Below are 20,602 nucleotides of genomic sequence, written 5' to 3' on the forward strand. Positions count from 1 at the left end.
GAATGTCACAGCAGTACAGCTGACACCCTTAGTAGAGCATAGTTGTTGGCATAGTAACTCTGTCAAGGGTTAATCAGTGTCAGTCAGAGAATGGATCTCTTTTGGCGAGCTAGTCGATCCAGCTTCTGTGGCTCTAAGGAGAACAAAACAGGTTGTATCCGCTACTTTTCTCTTTCGTATAGCCCGTTTGTTCACACGAGGCCGTAACGGAACCGCGGAAACGGACCACTAAAACGATAACGGGTCCCAAGGTGGATAGATCTGCGGACGGAACGCTCTCGGGGGCCAAACGGCTCTGTATGTACGTCCTATACGATCATTTGCCTGATAACGATGAAGCCATAGCCCCACCTCTCCCCACCTCTGCTGTAGCATGGTCAGTAGCTACTGCTACTGACCATGCTACAGATGTTAGTGCAACATCTACAGCTCCTCTACCACAACAATCAGCAACAAGTGGACATGGAGAACTACATGAACTATATGTTATTAAATCCACCGCGGAGAATAAACAGAAGGGCAACCAGGCAACCATGGCAACCATGCTCGGGGGTCTTCTTCGCTGCTTTTGGTGTATTTTGTGTCGGAAGTACAGCGCCACTTACAGGCCCGGCATATGTACTACAGCGTCTCCAGCAGGTCGAGCGGTCTCGTGTGAAGGGACATGTTTATTGAGACGCATCCGTGTGAACGGAAGACTTGTTTGATATCGAATTTGGTTAGTTTGCGTTTCGTTTGCGTTCCCGTGTAAATGGGGCCTAAGTGCCGTCCCTCTGTGGCTAACAGGCAACTAAAACTGTGGAAGATAGTTGCTGCCGGTGGATGTCTCTAGGGCTGGCTGCAGGAGTCTTTGAGAACAATGCAATGCACCACAGAGGGGATCTGTCATCAAGCCACCCACACAGCTGGATGGATGAATTTTGCAGCCCTTACCATTAGACAGTTGCAACATAGTTTTAGCAGATGTACAAAATAAAACACAACACATCTAGAATGCACTCTTGGACCTTTTACATGTACTCTTGTACATGAACACATCTTCAAAGATTTAGGGTGCATTCCACTGACCCAAAACTGTCTGCAGAGGCATTGAGTCACTGGTCATTATCACCGTTACAAAGAATGCTTTATGTTTCTGTAGTTGGACCTTCCAAAATGGCCTTCAGTGTTTAAAGCAAATCTAGATGGATAACACGGACAGGTGACTTTCCGTCCAATATTTCCAAAGCAACAGTGGCATTACAAATTCAAATATGATTTCCTTTTATAAATAACAACAAAAAAAGTAACAAAAGCGTCACCCGTTTTCTTTCTATTCCACGATGAATGTTCACTAGTCACTTACTCACAGTTTCTTAATATAACATGGCTTTTATTTTCTAAATCAAACACTACCATGCCGAACCTACATACCTATGGTAAAGGTATTCTGATTCTGATTCTATGTGTGTGTACTGAACACTTACAGCTATTTTTACGTGAATATTACGTATAGTATTGTCAGCACTTAATAAATCGTATAGTTTTTGTATTTGCAAAAGGAAAACCCTTATTAATATTTAAGTTGTTAAGGGTAGTAATTGGCAAACATTGCTCAAAAATCGAATATCATAAATTGTTCCTACAATTGGAAGAGAAGATACAACTTTTCATTAACAAATTAGCAGAGCGACTAACGGTATGCTCCTCATCATTTGGGAATCTTCCAATCCAAACCAAAGCCAAAGCTGTTTTAACTGGTGTGAGTCAACATGAACTGTCAGAGGAGATTATTTTACTTTTTGCTCTCGTATAGCAGCTATTAAGTTTGAGCTGTGCTGGCCTCCAATAATCTAACAAGCGAGAAGATGTATTAACTACCTCATTGTTTAGACTCCCTAACCCTCCTGCAAGCCTACCAAACATGTGGCTAACAAATGTCTGCTGCAGGCCGGATTTCAACGCATCATCTGGCGATCAGCAGAGAGAGGTGGTGCAAGCTGTCAAGACACAGAATGACACGGGGTATTTGTGTGTCATATTCTCACCTCTTCTCCCCAGTGCAATCCTGGCTGTTATATTGCACCATATTTGCAAAAAACAAAAAAACAGTCGTCCTATGGACCTCATGAACGTGTCCTCAGGAGCAGACTGTGTCAAAACGCGGTACATCTGTAAAGTTAGAGCATCTTAATCTGATGGGGCAGCTCTGGATTTAGCCCTTTCATTCTGTTCCTGTTGTGTCTCTTCACAAATGAGGCTCTGAGCTGTCTTCCCGTGTGTTCCTGTATGATGTATCATGATCAGGATGTGTACAAACAGCTTGTCAGTCAGCTTGTTGTCTGCATTTTAAAGTCTTCTGATGATCATGGATAGGAATAGTAAGGATAACATATGGGATACTCTAAAAAGACTGACTGACATTTTTTCACAGCATCAGATCTTATCACTTTAGGGACAATTATCCTAAACTGCTTCATTCCTCATAGACATGTTTGCATTAAAGATGCCAGATGGGTCAATTCAATGTGAGGAAATACGAGTGAATGGCACCGGAGTGATTACATGACATGTCACTTGTTAGACGCTTTTATCCAAAGCGACTTACATACATTCAGTACTGTGGACAACCCCCACAGGAGCCATTTGGGGTGAAGTGTCTTGTCCAGGGACACAACGACATGCTGATTGCAGTGGGACTCGAACTCAGTCCAGCACACTATCCACTGAGCTACAGCCTCCCAAGTGATCTCTTGGGTGGACACTCTTTTGAGTTTGGCACAAAAACAGTGACCCACGACACTAACATCTATTTTCCTGTGTTTGTTTTGAGAACAAATCTCCTATTTATAAGAGCTTGACTTGGCCCTGTCGCCAGGCAACACTAAACAGAGAGGCCTCCGAATTAGTCAAGCATGAACGGAGTGAGTCCCAGAACTCAGCTTCTTTGTTGCTGGTGCATTTGACATGCTGTGGTGGGGATACACAGGAGAACAAGAGAAACGAGGCATAAAAACATCATAGACCAGTTTATAGAAAATATATATACAAGGCAACTTACACTCAGTCTAAGACACTCCAACACAAATACTCTGAATACATACGGGTAAAGAGAGTTGTTTAAAATGTGACCGAAATACATCAATATGCATATACTGTATATACGTGCTATACATTCATCAAGAGTCGTCTTCCAGAGGAACTGTGTAAAATGTCTTGAGGACTGCAGATACAGTATTATTTATAACCAATCTAAATTTAAACTAAAAAGTGGATCATTGTCACCCGTCACATTTCAAAGTGTTTGAAAACTGAGATCCTCTCTCAGCTGATCACTAGAGAGCACTGTTTGCTTTTTGAGGATATTACCATGAGGATGGTCCTTGGCGCCTGAGTGATAACGGGAACCAGAGCCAATGGGGAGCTGAGGCTACAGGAAATACTTATGTACTCTTAACTACACTTAACACATTGTGTTTACTGTTTGGCTTGCTTTATAAACATCTTAGAAGTGGTGAGTAAAGTTACAAATGGGTTAAGAATGGAAAATGAAAGAGCAACGTCTGATAATGCTTAATATATTCTCACGTTACATCTCAGTGACAAACTAATGTTGACATTATGCAATATTAAACCGGTTTCTTAATGTTTCTCAATGTAGAATGTGTTTCAGCCTTATTACTGATGACCTATGGCTGGGTTTGCTTTTCAGGAGTAAACTGCAAACAGTGGCTCTGCTGAGTTAACCAGACACAACATTGGAGGGAAACTGGAACAAAGCGGCATGATTGAAATGAATGTGGGCACTGTGCAGCTCTTTTTAACACACGTTTGTCGCACGTTGAATATTTGAAAACCTGAACACTATGACTTGAATGTAAAGCTACACAAAGCCTTGCACACCAACGATTACAACTAAAAAACAAAAGACAGTAGTCTAGCCCTTTTGACAACATGGATACGATTCTGTATACAGATGAAAGCCTGTAACGTCAGTGAAATCCAAAAAGTGCAAGGTTTACATGCAGGTCAATGGTCTTTATATTCAAACGTGCACATCATTGCTCTGTCTTTGAGTCACAGTCTAAAGTTCTACAATATAAAGACAGATAACACGGACAAACACGCATGTCTCTTTGCAACACGTAAACAACAACTCTCCTCCAGAGAGGGTTTGAGTTGCCAGCTTGTAGTGAACCGTGGCTATAGAAACCATTTTTCTCCTGCAGCCCACACCATCTCTGTCTAAAGGTGTGATATAACAGCAGGCTGTTTGTTTGGCTGACACCCTGTGGCAAGGATTTTAGTCTGGGAGCTACTTATTTACCATTGTTTGATTTCAGATCACTTTCAAGACGTTCGTATAATGGTCAGATTACAACAAATTAAAACAAATGTCAACAGTTAATGGTTATTAATAAAAAATATATATAGTGTGGCAGTGTCCTTCCTAGTTTGTGTATTTTCCTTGTTTTGTCGTTCGTTTTCAGACCATTTAAAACGAATACATCATTGTTATTTGTGGTGAGTCGTATCAGTGTGTGGAGCTGAAGTCTCTTTTGTTGGCTATATCCTGTTCGAAGTATACAGAGCCAGACGTTTAAAGTTTGGCTCGAGCTCCAGTTGCTCTCCGCGGTGCTGAACCACTCACTGAGGCGAAACAGTAAAACTACATTGAGCGTGTTTTACACACAAATGTATTGGAGGAAATTATCGTAACACCCGGCACTGAAATATCCAAAGTAAACGTAGGGTGCACGTTGAATTCGTTCGAAGTCTTACCATCCGTCTTTCCATGTTCTCTCCTCCTAAAGCCTACTTGTAGCTCACCACTTTTCTTTGTTTAAACAACAATGCATATCTCAAATAGCATATCACATTTACTGTAACTAAAGTGTGTATTACGAGTAAACTCGACTCTTAACATAGAACTGTGGGTAAAGTGAGTGATGTAAGTTGGTAGAAGCTTCCGAGAATGCAAGTAAATTGTCTTTTTTGGCACTATTTAATTGTGGAAACAGGTCTAATTTTAACTTGCATAAAGCGTAATATAAGAGCATTAAAAACCAACAACAACAACAACAACAACAACAACAACAACAACAACAACAACATTCATTGTTATCTGCGAACCATAGCGTGGCTCTCGGGTCAAAATGTCGTCTGTAAATTGAATCTTTAGATAAACAAAGATTAAATTACGTTTTACCTTAACGAAGAAGACTCGTTGAGGAGAGCACAGTTTATCTTCCTTTATCCTCTCCTATAGTTTCTCCCTCGCTCCGTGTTGACTGGTTTGGCGCGCGATAAGCCTGTGAAGCGAAAAGGACCCGTGGCTGCGTAGCTCGCGCACCACTACTACCCAAGACAGCGCTACCCGCGTGCGCGTGGCGCGTGGGCGGTAAAACACCCCACCAGTCCTCAAATGCAGAGAGAAGAGGCTCCTTGCATGTGCTTTGGTAACACAGTGAATTAGTGTGTAGTTTCAGCCCTAAAGGCACCACGTTTACTCAAGCTGTAGGTTTAGGAGTCTGGTTTGCAACAGTGAGCTGCTTTTGATATCAGGGAATGTGACTTGTATACGTTCCTAACATGCACAACATAGTAACCCTAACCCCTTTTCAATTTGTAAAAACTGAGCACAATAATTCAGGTGTTTCCCCCCCAAGTGTTAATAGGTTAAGTTACTGCAATTATATGTGAAAATGTCAATGGATATAATGCATGTTAAAAATGAAGGTGGATTACTAGCCAACACGGCCAGATCCCGATGGCGACCTTTAGCTCATGTACAAAGTTATATATTATATCACAACATCCAGCCAGCTTTCAATTGCTATAGTAACTCAGCAGTAATGGCTTTGTACTGCTTCTAAAAATGGGTTGCAGTAGGAAGACACATGCTAATGAGTTAACACTGACTCTAACAAGCCTTTTTATGTTTGCTTTTTTTTTTGTCCTCACATTCTCTTCCCCTTTGAGACAGAAACTGTGGCTGGAGTTAATAAGCATTTGGAAAAATAAAGGTTATATGTTCTATCAAAGAAAAATAAAGAGAAAAAAGAGCCTTTAACAGAATCATTCTGTGGCTTTGGTTCTAATTTGCATTCCAAAAATAAATGATAAATGATTAACTATTTAATATTCGGTTCATACTGGATGTGTTCACACTCACATGTTTACACATGGGATCAGGAACCCTTTTTATTTTCACAAAACAGTTATAGGAAAAATAAAGCATGGAGTGTACCACATTAATAAACCAAGCTAATTAAATGTGTTGGTTTTATGTTAGCTTTTCATCATGTTTTCAAGAGACTGAGCTGCTGCGGAGAAATTCAACACAAACCATCTCCGACCATATGGACATTCATACAGTCATTTAGGAGCATCTGGTGAAACCGTTGCATGAGTATGAATAACCACCACATTCTGTTCCCAACCAATCAGACATGCAGGGTGGAGGAAGAGGCTGCCATCAGCTTGGCTCTGACTTGGCCTTTCACATAACCTCTTAGTGACAATCAGGTCATCATCTCTTCCCTCAGAAGACTATTTCTCATTTCATTTCTGTGTACTGTAGAAGTGCACAAATTCTCTGTTTTCTCAAACATACACCCTCCTGGCATCATTCAGGTTGAGAAATAATGAGCCATTGCTTACCAGAGCAAGGTGAAGCAAAAATAAGTTATAAAATAAAAACAAATGAAACAATATGCCCCTGGTTTTGTATGATATTCAGAACAACGCATGCCCAGAAAGGTTCATTGTGCAGCCAACAAATGTTTGAAATCGAGAGTTCCTAGTCTCATGGTCTCAATTTGGATCATTTTACGAATATGCTTTTGCTCCATTATTTGTATCATTTAATGGTTTAACACTCATTTTATTGCTGTTTTCTATGGAGGAATGTCAGCATCATTATTTAAGTTAGAGTTTATGCTTTTATTTTGAAGGCGGCTTTTTGTTGGGCACATTTGTTTTTATGTAAGGTTAGAAAAGCTCTCATAACAGGACAACATGTTTCTATTCAACTTAGCAGTTTCATAACAGATGAAGAGATGCTGAAGATGTGTTTACACGTTGCCTGTGTGTTTATATGTGTTTGTAGAGGAGGAACGAGAGAAACCAGTGGCCTGAAACATAGGTCGATAAACAAAAGCTCACACAAGCCAGCTGGTTTAGTAAACACACTGCAGGGCTTTCTCTAATAATGAGAAGAAGTTCAATTATTCTGTGCTGTACGTACATTACATTGCAATATTACACCACAGGAGTGAATAAATATAGTTTTAAATGTAAGTAACACATTGTAATCAAGGCTTATTTTTTTTACAAATGAAATGTTTTTTCCTGGTGCAATATAAAACGTTTATCACATATGGGCTAAGTCTAACAGGCTTATCTGATATTATAGAGTAGAGCAAGGACTGTAAACTTTAAGTGTCGTCCAACCTAAATATTTTTTTTTTAGGACATTATCAGTCGGTAGCATGAAGCTAAAGTGCTGGTTAGCCATTGTTTAAAACATTTTTTGAATGGAACAGAGGTCAAGTTTGGAGGAAATTATTCAAAAGATGTAAACAATAATTGGAAAGGCAAACGGTTTTTTACTGTCTTTTTTCTTTGGGCATTATAGTCTATCACTGAGACAGTGTCAGACCCATAGAACGGTCAGACCCAAGAAAAACAAATATAACTGTTTATCCGTTTTGTAACAAATAAAGTATGTTAGTACGGAGCCCCCCTGGTGACATTGGTGAGAAAAATATTAATACGTGGCCACGTATTAATATTTTTCCAAGCAAAGAACACAACAATACTGTAGGAGAGTCATTGACACCATCTGTTACATTATATTGCTATAGAACTGCGATCCTTACTGTTCCACCAAAACAAAACATCAGTTTGCTTGAGTTAAAAAAATATATTTATTACCACTTTTATTAAAGGTGGGGTAGGTAATTTTGGAGAAACCAGCTCGAGTGCGCTAGAATTTGAAAATACACAGCCGGAAGAAATCTGCTACTTCCTTACAGAGCCCCTCCTCCAACACACACGAACGCGCACATGACCAATGAGGGCACGAGATAAGTTTGTGCACAGATGGAAGGCTGACAGGCAGGTAGGCCATCCAGTTATTTTAGCCGGGCCGGCTCAGATGATTACAGTACTACGTCTTCCACAGATGACATTATTTTATGGATTTTTTGTGAAAGCACTTAAGATATTGATTGCTATCGGGATGTTAAGAGCATTCCATGGAATATAACAAAAAGTGTATCTCGAGCCGGTTTCTCAAACTTACCTACCCCACCTTTAATAGCAATACTTTGCTAGTGCAATGGCTGATCTACTGTATAATGAAATCAAACTTTTGCTAAATATAAGATTAATACAACAATGTGGTAAAAAGGTAAATACATACATTAATTTTCCTTTTATTTTTATTTGCATTATCATACATTAGGTACAAATGACACATTTAGTTACAAGGTAAGAAGCTCAGACTCAGTTTTAAAGGTTTCAGGCTGACCGGGAAGGAAACAAACATACACCATTTGCAAAATACAATATATCCTTTCTTTTACAGTCTATGTATCTACTGTAAGTCAATTATGTACAAAGACAGGGGTGCTGAGATACCTAATGAAGCACGACGGGAGAATTAGAGGCCATGTTACTGTATGGGCTAAGGGAAAAGGCATTCCTGCACATCACTGATCCTCTGTAAATCCAAAACGATGAAAGCTCACCTCAACTCTCTGATTACACAGCAAACAGGAGACAATGGAGCAATGACAAACTACAAAAAGAAAGAAAGACATTTGAAGGAAACATGTACCTAAAAGGAGAATAGTACGAAATGCCAATTCAAGATAACAAATCCCTCTCTCTTAAAACCTTTACATCAGAAAGTTAATCCTTATTAATTAAAATAAAAACAAAAAGGTGAGGACATCTAATACATTGTAAACAAAGTGAAAAACATTTGGCTATCTCCTTTCCCAGTAGAGCGCAGAAATGGTGATTTAGAGTGAATAGAATGAGAAAAAGAGACTACTTTCCTGACCTGAAGGGATTTAAAGGGTGAACGGCGGAGCACACTGTCGATAATGTGACGGGTTGACTTGGCCCAGGCACTGTGGAAAGAGGAACAAGTAGAGAGAAAGAGGGCGTACAAGAAAATACAAGGGGGGTCGGTTCATACTGTATAGGACGAGGCACAGGGGTCATCCTTCAAACAAGCCATCACCATCTTATCTTTCGCTAATTGATCTAATCCCCGTCAATCACCTGTTCATTGTTCCATCACTCCCCATGATCAACCTTTGATATTGTCGATACATATGAATGAAGTCACTACATAATTCAGTCATTAATAGGCACAGGGAGGTAAAGGTAAAGCAGGCAGACACAGGAGGAGAAGTCAAGTTGTAGTTTTTTTTTTATGGCTGTAAAGTTGTTGGCGTCAGTCAAAACAAATGTGCTTCAAATTCAGATTTACAGACCGGATCATGGAACATTTATGTAAACCAAGCGTGCAATGTTTTTTCCCCTCTTTTTGACTTATTCACATTGATTCATCTGGGAGATGTGCTGAAGCACTTACATGGCATGACACAAGGTAAAGACCGAGCAAATTAACAAGGCTTCTTAAAAATACAGCAATTGGAGTAAAGGTATGGAGTAAACAGTAGAGAGTTCAGGATGATGAAGATGATGTGCGGTATATCTGTTGAAGTCGGGAAAGGCACACATGGGGAGAGTAAGTAGTCTTTGTTTCATGCCCACACTGACTGTGACTTTTTAATACATTACACAATGAAGTTTGGGAAGCAAGTAATCAGAGATTCTATTAAAGGGATGGGTCTATTAAGTCAGCACATAGAGGTTCAAGTTAGACAAGGATGTGTCTGTATGTACAAGGTATATTTTCTCTCACACTTGTGAAATTCACGGCAGATGTTAAATTAAATGTTTTCCGGACACAATTCTGCCCAAGGCTAGAGAGGAAGTCAAATCTACTAGCATGTATGAGGAGTCCTTTATCAAACTGACTGGCATTGTAAAGCGTACTGACACAATGTGCACTCATGGCAGCATGCAATATGATGTGTGGCCAACAGAGTGTACAGCAGGTGGCTTTAGGCAGGTCTCAGCCCAAACAGGGAGAAGCTGCCACAAAGAAGAAGTCATCCATGTGACTACAGCTAGTGCAACGCTGCTATTGTCGGGTTCTGGCATTTTCCAGGTTTGGCACATGCAAAAAAGGAAACAAGGTAGGAGAGCACAACTCTTAGAAAAACATGGATACACTATTACAAACGCTTCCTATCTATCGCATTTAGATATGAGTTTTATAATGTGATATATCCTTTGAAACATTCCTGAATGTCTGAGCAGAAGCTAGAGAAATAAAATTGACAACACTGACGGCAACAACGAACATTAAAAGCAAAATTAAAGTGACATCAACACAACATTAAGATTAATACATAAAACCCATTCATGAGACACTAAAGAGCGAGTGGATTCACAGAATTAGCAACGAGCAGTGAGTCTGACTCAGAACTCGCCCAGATCTGGATGCCACATCGCCTTAAGAAAGGTAAAGGCAAAAAGGAACATGGGCCATACAAATGAACATACATCAAGCTTCCACAGAAAAAAACACATCTAGAATCAAGGACTATGTTTTAGGAAAGTCATTTAAAAATAGATTTTAGTATTAGTATCTATTTACGGAGATTGATAATCTTTAATAAATGTTGACTCCATCTTCACTGGAGATCTGTATTCTTTTTGGCAAAATCACTGTAAATGTTGCAAGAATGTGTTATTTAAACTTGACGCGTGAATGGTCTGCAGTGTAGTTACAAACTACGGCAATCACCTGTTCATAATTCTGGCTGGTCTAAGATCAGCACTCTTAAGGTACCTGACTGTGGCTTTTGTATTGACCACATGTGCCAATGTGTTGCTTTGAAACCAGTGTTACTTCACCTAAAATCTATCTTTTGAGTATTAACGATTCACCTCCCATAGGTTTAACTTTTTGCAATCTTTTGAGAGTTCAGTTGGAGACTCTTACTTCTAAAGGCTTTGAGTGGAGCATTACTTTGGGGTTGTTCTGTAACTTGTAGATGTTTTATACTTCGTAGCATGCGTCTAGTGGATAACGTGCGTGAATAATGCCTACTAAGAGCATGCAGATACAGAAGGACAGTCAACGGCCAGACACGCTTCCAACAAACAGACAATCTGCAGTCGAAACCATTGAATATGAATAAATAAAATTAACGCTTTGATTAATCTGGAAAAAACAAGTAGAACCGATCTATTACACAACTTGTTAAATCTAGACTCTTTTAAAGACATCCAGCTGTTACAAAGTTGATCTGCACTGGGTTACTTTTTCTTTAGATATACAAATATTGGTATATATAATTAATGTAATAAAAGCACATTCGGGTGTTGGTATAAAAACTGTAACTCTCTATACTCTTTTGAATAACTAATGATTATTTACAAAGGGGTTATGCAATGATACTATACAGATTGTAATCTGATCTAATGGGAAAATATGTCTGAGTTCACAAAAGAAGAGGAGAGTAAAGTACATTACATTTTTGAATACATAAATGATAATAAATGCAAAAAATGGATTTATCTAAACACGATTATGCTGACAATCTCCAAATGAAGATTGTGTCTGTTCTTAGGACAACAAAGCAGTGTCAGAGGAAATGCGCCAAGAGATTTGCATCTTCTGTATCGAAAACTAATATGTGTTTTATCTATGCTTGGAAGCATGAGACTGTATGCGATATAACATTAGATGGGTAGCACACAATGATATGTTATATTCTACAAACAAATAACAGTTTAGCAAAATGTTGGGACATTTAAGACCAATGGGGGGGGGGGCTTTGTAGATATGGGATAGAGGCAGTGGTTAACACTGTGTTAAATCTTGACAAACTGTAAACATTTCAGGTTTAATTTTTTACCTAAGGTATATTAACTTTCTACCGCTACCCGCAAACTAACCAGATTATTGTCTGTCCACATAGTGTCCACAGAATTATTGACAATGCAAGTATACAATTTGCAGCTACGGTCAGGGCAAAACGATTCATTAGTCATTTTAAAAAGCAGGTAAAATGAGGTTAAACTAAGAAGATTAAGAATGAACACAAAGCCTGACACACATTCATACCTATGTGTCTGACATAATTGATTATTTTACAGGCTGCATATTATCTAATTACGCAACTGTTCATTCTTTAGTGGAGTCTTTGCTACGCACACTAAACATCTAATTGTAGTAAAATATAAATGTATACTATCACAAGGAAATCAAAAGGGAAGAAAACTGTAAACACGATACAGGAAACATTGAATCTCGAGGAGCTGTTTCAACGCCTGCTCCACCTGTCCTTCATATTTGGCTATAGTGTCTGCACTGCCCCATGTGAGTGTATTTCGGGTCATTACATTGTATCTATATTGTGATAGTTATCCTTATGGAAGTAAATCTTGACCAAGCAACTAGATATGTAGACCATAATGTTATCTATTGATGTTTGTAAGCATCTAAACCTTTTCCAGAATAAGTCCAGTAAAGAATCCATGCCTTAAATGCCATCTAATCCTATTTTAACCCACGTCTAATTTAATCTTTAAATGTCATCATATACTGGCAGAGATACATTAAGCCAGACACTCTTCTGTCTCCTGATTGGGTAACCTTCAATACAGATTGCAGCTGTAGAGAAAGACCCCCTTGTCTACAGTACATGTTCATCACTAACCTGAAGTAAATACATTATTTTGATGGCTCAGAACCAATCTAATCTATACTGGCATATACATTGTAGAGAACAAAAAATGCATGCCCCAGAGTGATGCTTAAAATAAAAGTAATACATAAAGGATTACAGAGGGCCTTGATCAAGTTGTGGTCAGACGGTATATTGGCAGTTGCTTTAGGAGCAGTTAAGTTTAGGAGCAACTAACTGTACGGCAAAGTTCTCATTTCAAGAACAAATACAACTTGTCTTCTTGTGGCAGTGAGCAGGGAAGTTCTTCAGGGAGGTCTTCCCTTCCTTCTCATATGCTGTTAATGACCACCGGTTGCACAAACTGCGGGTTGATGAAAGAGAACCCAGAAAACTCGGCCTGGTCGATGTTGGCGATGACCAGCTCATCTGGAGGTGTGAGCTGGGGCTGGGTGCGTGTGAAGAACTTGTCAAAGTTCTCTGCTCCTTTGCCACACTGTAGGAAAAAGGGACAGTAGAAGGAACAGCTTTAGACATAAGGCATGTGAAATAATACGAAGAGTGAAAACAGATCGACAAAACAGAATAGACATGAAAAAGTGTACGCATTGCAATTCTGTGGAGGGAAGGGAACCAATTTGCCTAAAGCAGGACACAGATCATCAAACGTCAGCAAACATTAACATTGACACTACAGCTTTTATTACTAAATAAAATCACACTAGGCTTGGTAACTAGACAATGCGCATGGACAATATAACATTTGCGAGCTCTCTCCGATCAAACTGTAATTGTAATTCCAGCTGCCCTTCCTGGCCGTGAAATATAGAACATTTTACACCTGATCTTTCATTTTCCCCACCGCAACATCCAGTACGAGGTCAACAACAACCAATTACATGCTCTAGATCTCGTTCACCTGATTCAAAATGCACCTTTCTGAATACCAAAGTAACATAGACACAGTAATACAATTTCCATAAGACCCCGTGATTGGTTTTATGAAAGGAAATGGTGTCAGGAACTCTTCAATAAGGCAAGCCGTGTTTGTTATTATCTGAAAACCTTTTGAGATGTAGCTCCTTTATCTCGTCTCAGATATGAGAGATGTCCACATACTTCTATACATTTGACCCGAAACTGAATTATCTCACAGGACAATGAAACAATTCCTTGAACAAAAATAGCAACAGCATCTCGGTGCAACCAGGCAACACAAGGGTTAATTATTTTGTTCATAAGAGGGACGAAAGCTGTCAGTATTTAACTTGAGACATCAGAGGGACTTTCGTGTGTGTGTGATGAGAGGATAATCAAATTAAATCGAAGACATGGAAACGGATTATGTCACATGGAGGATGAAGAAGAACTCAAGCGAATTTCTCGGCAAAGGGAGGTCATGGGCATGTTGGGAAACGTGGGTGTGCATCTCATTTGGTTGCTGTAATGATATTCCCTCTGACAAAGAACAATCACACTTGCACATACTGTAGATTTGTGTTTCTCGAGTGCCTACCAACCCACAGACTGTGAATAAGACTAGGTTGTCTTGTTTCACAGTTTTTTGTGGGCTGCCTAGATTAGAAAACCGGATTCTACAAGCATTTAACATTTGTCTCCCCTGCTTATGTCACATGCAGGCTCATAAAAACGTAGCGTTTCAGACGGAGGGTAAATACAGGTATCAGAATGACAGTGTGAGAAGAAAATGTATGTGGCTTTTGAACATTAAAGCATGTCACCATGTCCTAGTAGAAGCCCTAGTTTGAATCCAGAAATGAGCTTGATATGCCCCCTTTAAGTATTGTAATGCATTACATTTCTGTGACACTCACACAACACAGTGTAATTTCCAGGTCATGTGAGATTACTGAGATTTTAATTTGCATTACTTATTTGATCAGAGTAGCGCAAAGGACATGCTTGGCTCAATCGTCCTACATGCTATTTGAATTGTTTTACCAAGCAATGCAAACAAGGTGAGAAACAACAGCAATGTCTGTAATGTAATGTGTTTATTGGCTGAAACCAGGTTAAATTGATAAGGACGGAAAACGTTTTTTGAAGCAAATCAGAACCTGCATAAATATAATTTCAAGAGCAGACAAAAAAGATTGCTTAGTGCAGAAAGGAGTTTCTTTGTATCTCTTTTAAGTTATTGTATTGGCTTGCCAGGAGAAAGAGAAGTAAAAATGAGACGGGATAGTTGTATATTGCATTTTACTCTGTGCTCATGAGTTGGTCCACCTAGACACCTGGCTCACCTAAATGGATGCATGCAATCGCGCACACACACACACACACACACACACACACACACACACACACACACACACACACACACACACACACACACACACACACACACACACACACACACACACACACACACAACACACACACACACACACACACACACACACACACACACACACACACACACACACACACACACACACACACACACACACACACACACACACACACACACACACACACACACACACACACACACACACACACACACACACACACACACACACACACACACACACACACACACACACACACACACACACACACACACACACACACACACACACACACACACACACACACACACACACACACACACACACACACACACACACACACACACAGAATATGAATTCTAGAATGTTGAATATGAATTCTAGAATGTTGAATACAAATTCTAGAATGTTGAATGAAAATTCTAGAATGTTGAATACAAATTCTAGAATGTTGAATACAAATTCTAGAATGTTGAATGACAATTCTAGAATGTTGAATACAAATTCTAGAATATTGAATGACAATTCTAGAATGTTGAATACAAATTCTAGAATATAAAATGACAATTCTAGAATGTTGGATGAAAATTCTAGAATGTTGAATACAAATTCTAGAATATTGAATGACAATTTAGAATGTTGAATACAAATTCTAGAATGTTGAATGAAAATTCTAGAATGTTGAATACAAATTCTAGAATGTTGAATGACAATTCTAGAATGTTGAATACAAATTCTAGAATATAAAATGACAATTCTAGAATGTTGAATACAAATTCTAGAATGTTAAATGACAATTTAGAATGTTGAATACAAATTCTAGAATGTTGAATGAAAATTCTAGAATGTTGAATACAAATTCTAGAATGTTGAATGACAATTCTAGAATGTTGAATACAAATTCTAGAATATAAAATGACAATTCTAGAATGTTGAATACAAATTCTAGAATGTTAAATGCAAATTCTAGAATGTTGAATACACATTCTGGAATATAAAATGAAAATTCTAGAATGTTGAATGACAATTCTAGAATGTTGAATACAAATTCTGGAATATAAAATGACAATTCTAGAATGTTGACTACAAATTCTAGAATGTTGAATGACAATTCTAGAATGTTGAATGACAATTCTAGAATGTTGAATGACAATTCTAGAATGTTGAATGACAATTCTAGAATGTTGAATGACAATTCTAGAATGTTGAATACAAATTCTGGAATATAAGAGGACAATTCTAGAATGTTGAATACAAATTCTAGAATTTTAAATGACATTTCTAGAATGTTGAATGAAAATTCTAGAATGTTAAATACAAACTCGCTCGGATCTGTCATTAGCCCGCATGGTTTTTCATACCACTGCTACGCTGACGACACCCAATTAATTCTGTCCTTTCCCCGCTCAGAGACCCAGGTTGTCGCACACATCTCTGCTTGTCTAGCTGACATCTCTCAGTGGATGTCCGCTCATCACCTCAAGCTCAACCTTGACAAGACTGAACTGCTTTTCCTTCCGGGAAAAGATTGTCCCACTCTTGACCTGACTATCAACATCGGCACCTCTGTTGTTTCCCCGACCCAGACTGCAAGGAATCTGGGTGTGATCCTAGATAACAACCTGTCCTTCACTGCAAACATTGCTGCTACAACCCGTTGCTGCAGATACACGCTTTACAACATCAGGAAGATACGTCCCCAGCTGACCCAGAAAGCGACGCAGCTTCTGGTCCAGGCTCTCGTCACCTCACGCCTAGACTACTGCAACTCCCTCCTGGCTGGTTTACCTGCATGTGCCATCCGACCTCTGCAGCTCATCCAGAATGCAGCGGCTCGTCTGGTCTTCAACCTTCCTAAATTTTCCCACACCACTCCGCTCCTCCGTTCCCTTCACTGGCTTCCGGTAACTGCTAGAATTCACTTCAAGAAACTCGCAAACGACTCGCTGCGAGGGGGACCCAAGTTCCCATCAGCAAAAACACGTGGGTTTGCTATCCTGGCTCCAAAATGGTGGAATGAGCTCCCCATTGACATCAGGACAGCAGAAAGCTTACACACCTTCCGGCGCAGACTGAAAACTCATCTCTTTCGACTCCACCTCGAGCGATAGAATTACTAACAAAGAACTGCTAACAGAGCACTTGTATACTAATAAAGGACTGGCTTATCTATAACCAGTTGAGTAGCACTTGAAATGCTTGGCTCTATGAAACCTGATGTACTTATATGATTCTATTTTCTTCAAGGTTGTGTCTTCCTGGTCGAATGTACTTATTGTAAGTCGCTTTGGATAAAAGCGTCAGCTAAATGCAATGTAATGTAATGTTAAATGACAGTTCTAGAATGTTGAATACAGATTCTAGAATGTTGAATACAAATTCTAGAATGTTAAACGACAATTCTAGAATGTTGAATGAAAATTCTAGAATGTTGAATGAAAATTCTAGAATGTTGAATGACAATTCTAGAATGTTGAATACAAATGCTAGAATATAAAATGACAATTCTAGAATGTTGAATACGAATTCTAGAATGTTGGATACACATTCTAGAACAGGGGACGGCAACCCCTGGCAATGGTGGCACGCGGTACCGTAACCAGTGGCATACTAGGAATAAGTGGAATATAAGTGTGCAAAATATATAAATTGTATTTTCGGATCCTGAACGAGACCGCCGCCAGAGCGCGTCTCCCCGTTACCTGAAGAAGGAAGCCATGCACGCAGCGCAGCCCCGCTCTCTTTAACTCCAGGTGACTTTCTGCCGCTTTCCTCCGTGGTGCAGTGCTGATCGTTTCACCACGGAGGAAAGCACTTCGCTAATTGCAGTGGCTGTGTCTTTAGTTGAAAGCCCAGTGGCGATCTGCTCATCTCTCATCGAAATAATATGCTACAAAGGGGCGAATTGGCCATCTGTGTGTTGAACTTTCCTGTCGCCTCCCAGACCGTAGTGGAGGAGGGCAGAAGCAACAAGCTTCAGGTTCAATAACCCACTTTAGCTTAAATGACTGGAGAGAGGCGAGCTCTTCTTGGGAGGCCGTTGCATTTATTTAGTTGTTCTTCTGTTTCACAAAATACATCACAGACCTCTGTTTTTCTGCTGCCTCGTTTCACTTCCAGAAACATACACACGCTCGCTCTACCACACACACACGCTCGCTCTACCACACACACACACACACACACACACACACACACACACACACACACACACACACACACACACACACACACACACACACACACACACACACACACACACACACACACACACACACACACACACACACACACACACACACACACACACACACACACGGTCAGGGCCCCTCCCTGTCGCTATATTACGTACAGGGTACCCCTTGGCCTTCAGGCTTCTACGGGCAGGGCGTCCCATAGACCTTCATTGCGGACAGCGGACCCCTTGACCGTCAGGCTTCTACGGGCAGGGCGTCCCATAGATAGACCTTCATAGACCACGTGATCAACAACAATGGCCGACCTTCGTGTTATTCTCGGTGGAAAATGTTGTAAGGGACATTTCGAGCATCATTGCGATTGTCAACATTTTTGAGTTTAGGATGGCCGAAGACACTACACTACCCATAATCCCCAGCTATCGTTTAGGACTACAGTCCCCGTGATTAATCTTCAAGGTCTGGGATTGGATGTTGGAGTGGCAGTGCGCCAAGGTTACGCCGAGCGTCAAACAGCTGTTTGAAATGGAACGAAACCACGCCAGACAATCCAAAACTGGAATCGAACGCCCCCCCAGAACTACACACTACACACTACACTATTGTGTTTCGCAAAATATTCTATGGGACGTCTCGACTGAACGTTTTCGTTTTTTCCCACAATTAGAAGTTGCCAGTATTAAACACATTGGTGTTATCAAATGTAAAACATATAATTAAGAAATGGGTGAAAATCGCTGTCCATAATGCGCAGTATATATAGCATTAATATATACCCACATGACAGCTCATTGTTACTTTGTAATTCTACTCCACTACAATTCATGTTCATTCATGTTGAAAAAACGTATTCAAGAATGTTGAATATGAATTCTAGAATGTTGAATGAAAATTCTGGAATATAAAATGACAATTCTAGAATGTTGAATACAAATTCTAGAATGTTGAATGAAAATTCTAGAATGTTGAATACAAATTCTAGAATATAAAATGACAATTCTAGAATGTTGAATACAAATTCTAGAATGTTGAATGACAATTCTAGAATGTTGAATACAAATTCTAGAATATTGAATGACAATTCTAGAATATAAAATGACAATTCTAGAATGTTGGATGAACATTCTAGAATGTTGAATACAAATTCTAGAATATAAAATGACAATTCTAGAATGTTGAATGAAAATTCTAGAATGTTGAATGAAAATTCTAGAATATAAAATGACAATTCTAGAATGTTGAATACAAATTCTAGAATGTTGAATGACAATTCTAGAATGTTGAATACAAATTCTAGAATATGAAATGACAATTCTAGAATGTTGAATACAAATTCTAGAATGTTGAATAAGAATTCTAGAATGTTGAATGAAAATTCTAGAATGTTGAATACAAATTCTGGAATATAAAATGACAATTCTAGAATGTTGAATGAAAATTCTAGAATGTTGAATGACAATTCTAGAATGTTGAATGACTATTCTAGAAAGTTGAATACAAATTCTAGAATGTTGAATGACAATTATGTTGAATGACTATTCTAGAATGTTGAATACAAATTCTAGAATGTTGAATGACAATGCTAGAATGTTGATTACAACCCAATTCTACAATGACAAATTCCTGAAGCATCTCTCTCTGTAAAATTCCAGACTTACTAGAAAATATTTTCAGTGCATTTTTTATGAATCTGATGATGGAAATTACCCTAAAATGAATAACAAATGTGGCCTTACTTCAACCCAAACATATCAGACTTTGCGTAAGAGTTGAACTACACATTGTATACCTATTTAATATTAAATACAAATTCTCATGACCCCTCCTGAGGAATTAAATAATACAAATAAATAAATACAAACAAAAATACAAATCGTAAGTCTTTCTCTTATTTCCCGTAGGCTGAGGAACAGCATAAATGCTGAGTGAAGTTGCAACAGTCTGTGCCTCTTTTTTCTTGAAGCTACAGTGAGTCACAACTCACCCAATTGCCATAATGTTCCCTTTGTGTGTGTGTATCCCATCAGGCCCGCGCTTCAGTTGCCCGGACTCTGTTCAGAGACTTCTGTGCAGTGACTCAGTCCTCCTGGTCTGTCTTGTTCTGACTCCCTTCCTTCATGTAAAGCTCCCATCACTATCAATCAGTGCCTTCCTATATGACCCTGTTTCTCTATCCTTCCCTGCTACCGTTAGCCACAAAGACATTCAGACATCCACATATGGCAATCAGAACTGTTATACTCAAGAAATGTGTGCGATTTCATACCCATACTGCTTGCTGGATGTGGCTGCCATCTAATGCGACAATACAGATGGCTGCACTGTGGCG

General features: G+C 39.3%; 2 protein-coding genes across 2 annotated transcripts in view; both read right to left on the reverse strand.

Moving 5' to 3' along the window:
• Positions 1-5,316, reverse strand: part of LOC117441863 (voltage-dependent calcium channel gamma-5 subunit) — a 29,103-nt gene extending 23,787 nt beyond the window's left edge. The window contains exon 1 of the mRNA XM_034077916.2: positions 5,189-5,316. The gene's annotated coding sequence lies outside the window, so the exon portion shown is untranslated. The remainder of the gene's footprint in view (positions 1-5,188) is intronic.
• Positions 5,317-8,388: 3,072 nt separating this feature from the next.
• Positions 8,389-20,602, reverse strand: part of prkcaa (protein kinase C, alpha, a) — a 165,627-nt gene continuing 153,413 nt past the window's right edge. The window contains exon 17 of the mRNA XM_034077813.2: positions 8,389-13,260. Coding sequence (XP_033933704.1) covers positions 13,096-13,260 — 165 coding nt within the window. The 3' untranslated portion in view covers positions 8,389-13,095. The remainder of the gene's footprint in view (positions 13,261-20,602) is intronic.

The sequence above is a fragment of the Pseudochaenichthys georgianus genome, chromosome 1 (genome assembly GCF_902827115.2).
Source record: "Pseudochaenichthys georgianus chromosome 1, fPseGeo1.2, whole genome shotgun sequence".
In the NCBI taxonomy this organism is placed as follows: Eukaryota; Metazoa; Chordata; class Actinopteri; order Perciformes; family Channichthyidae; genus Pseudochaenichthys; species Pseudochaenichthys georgianus.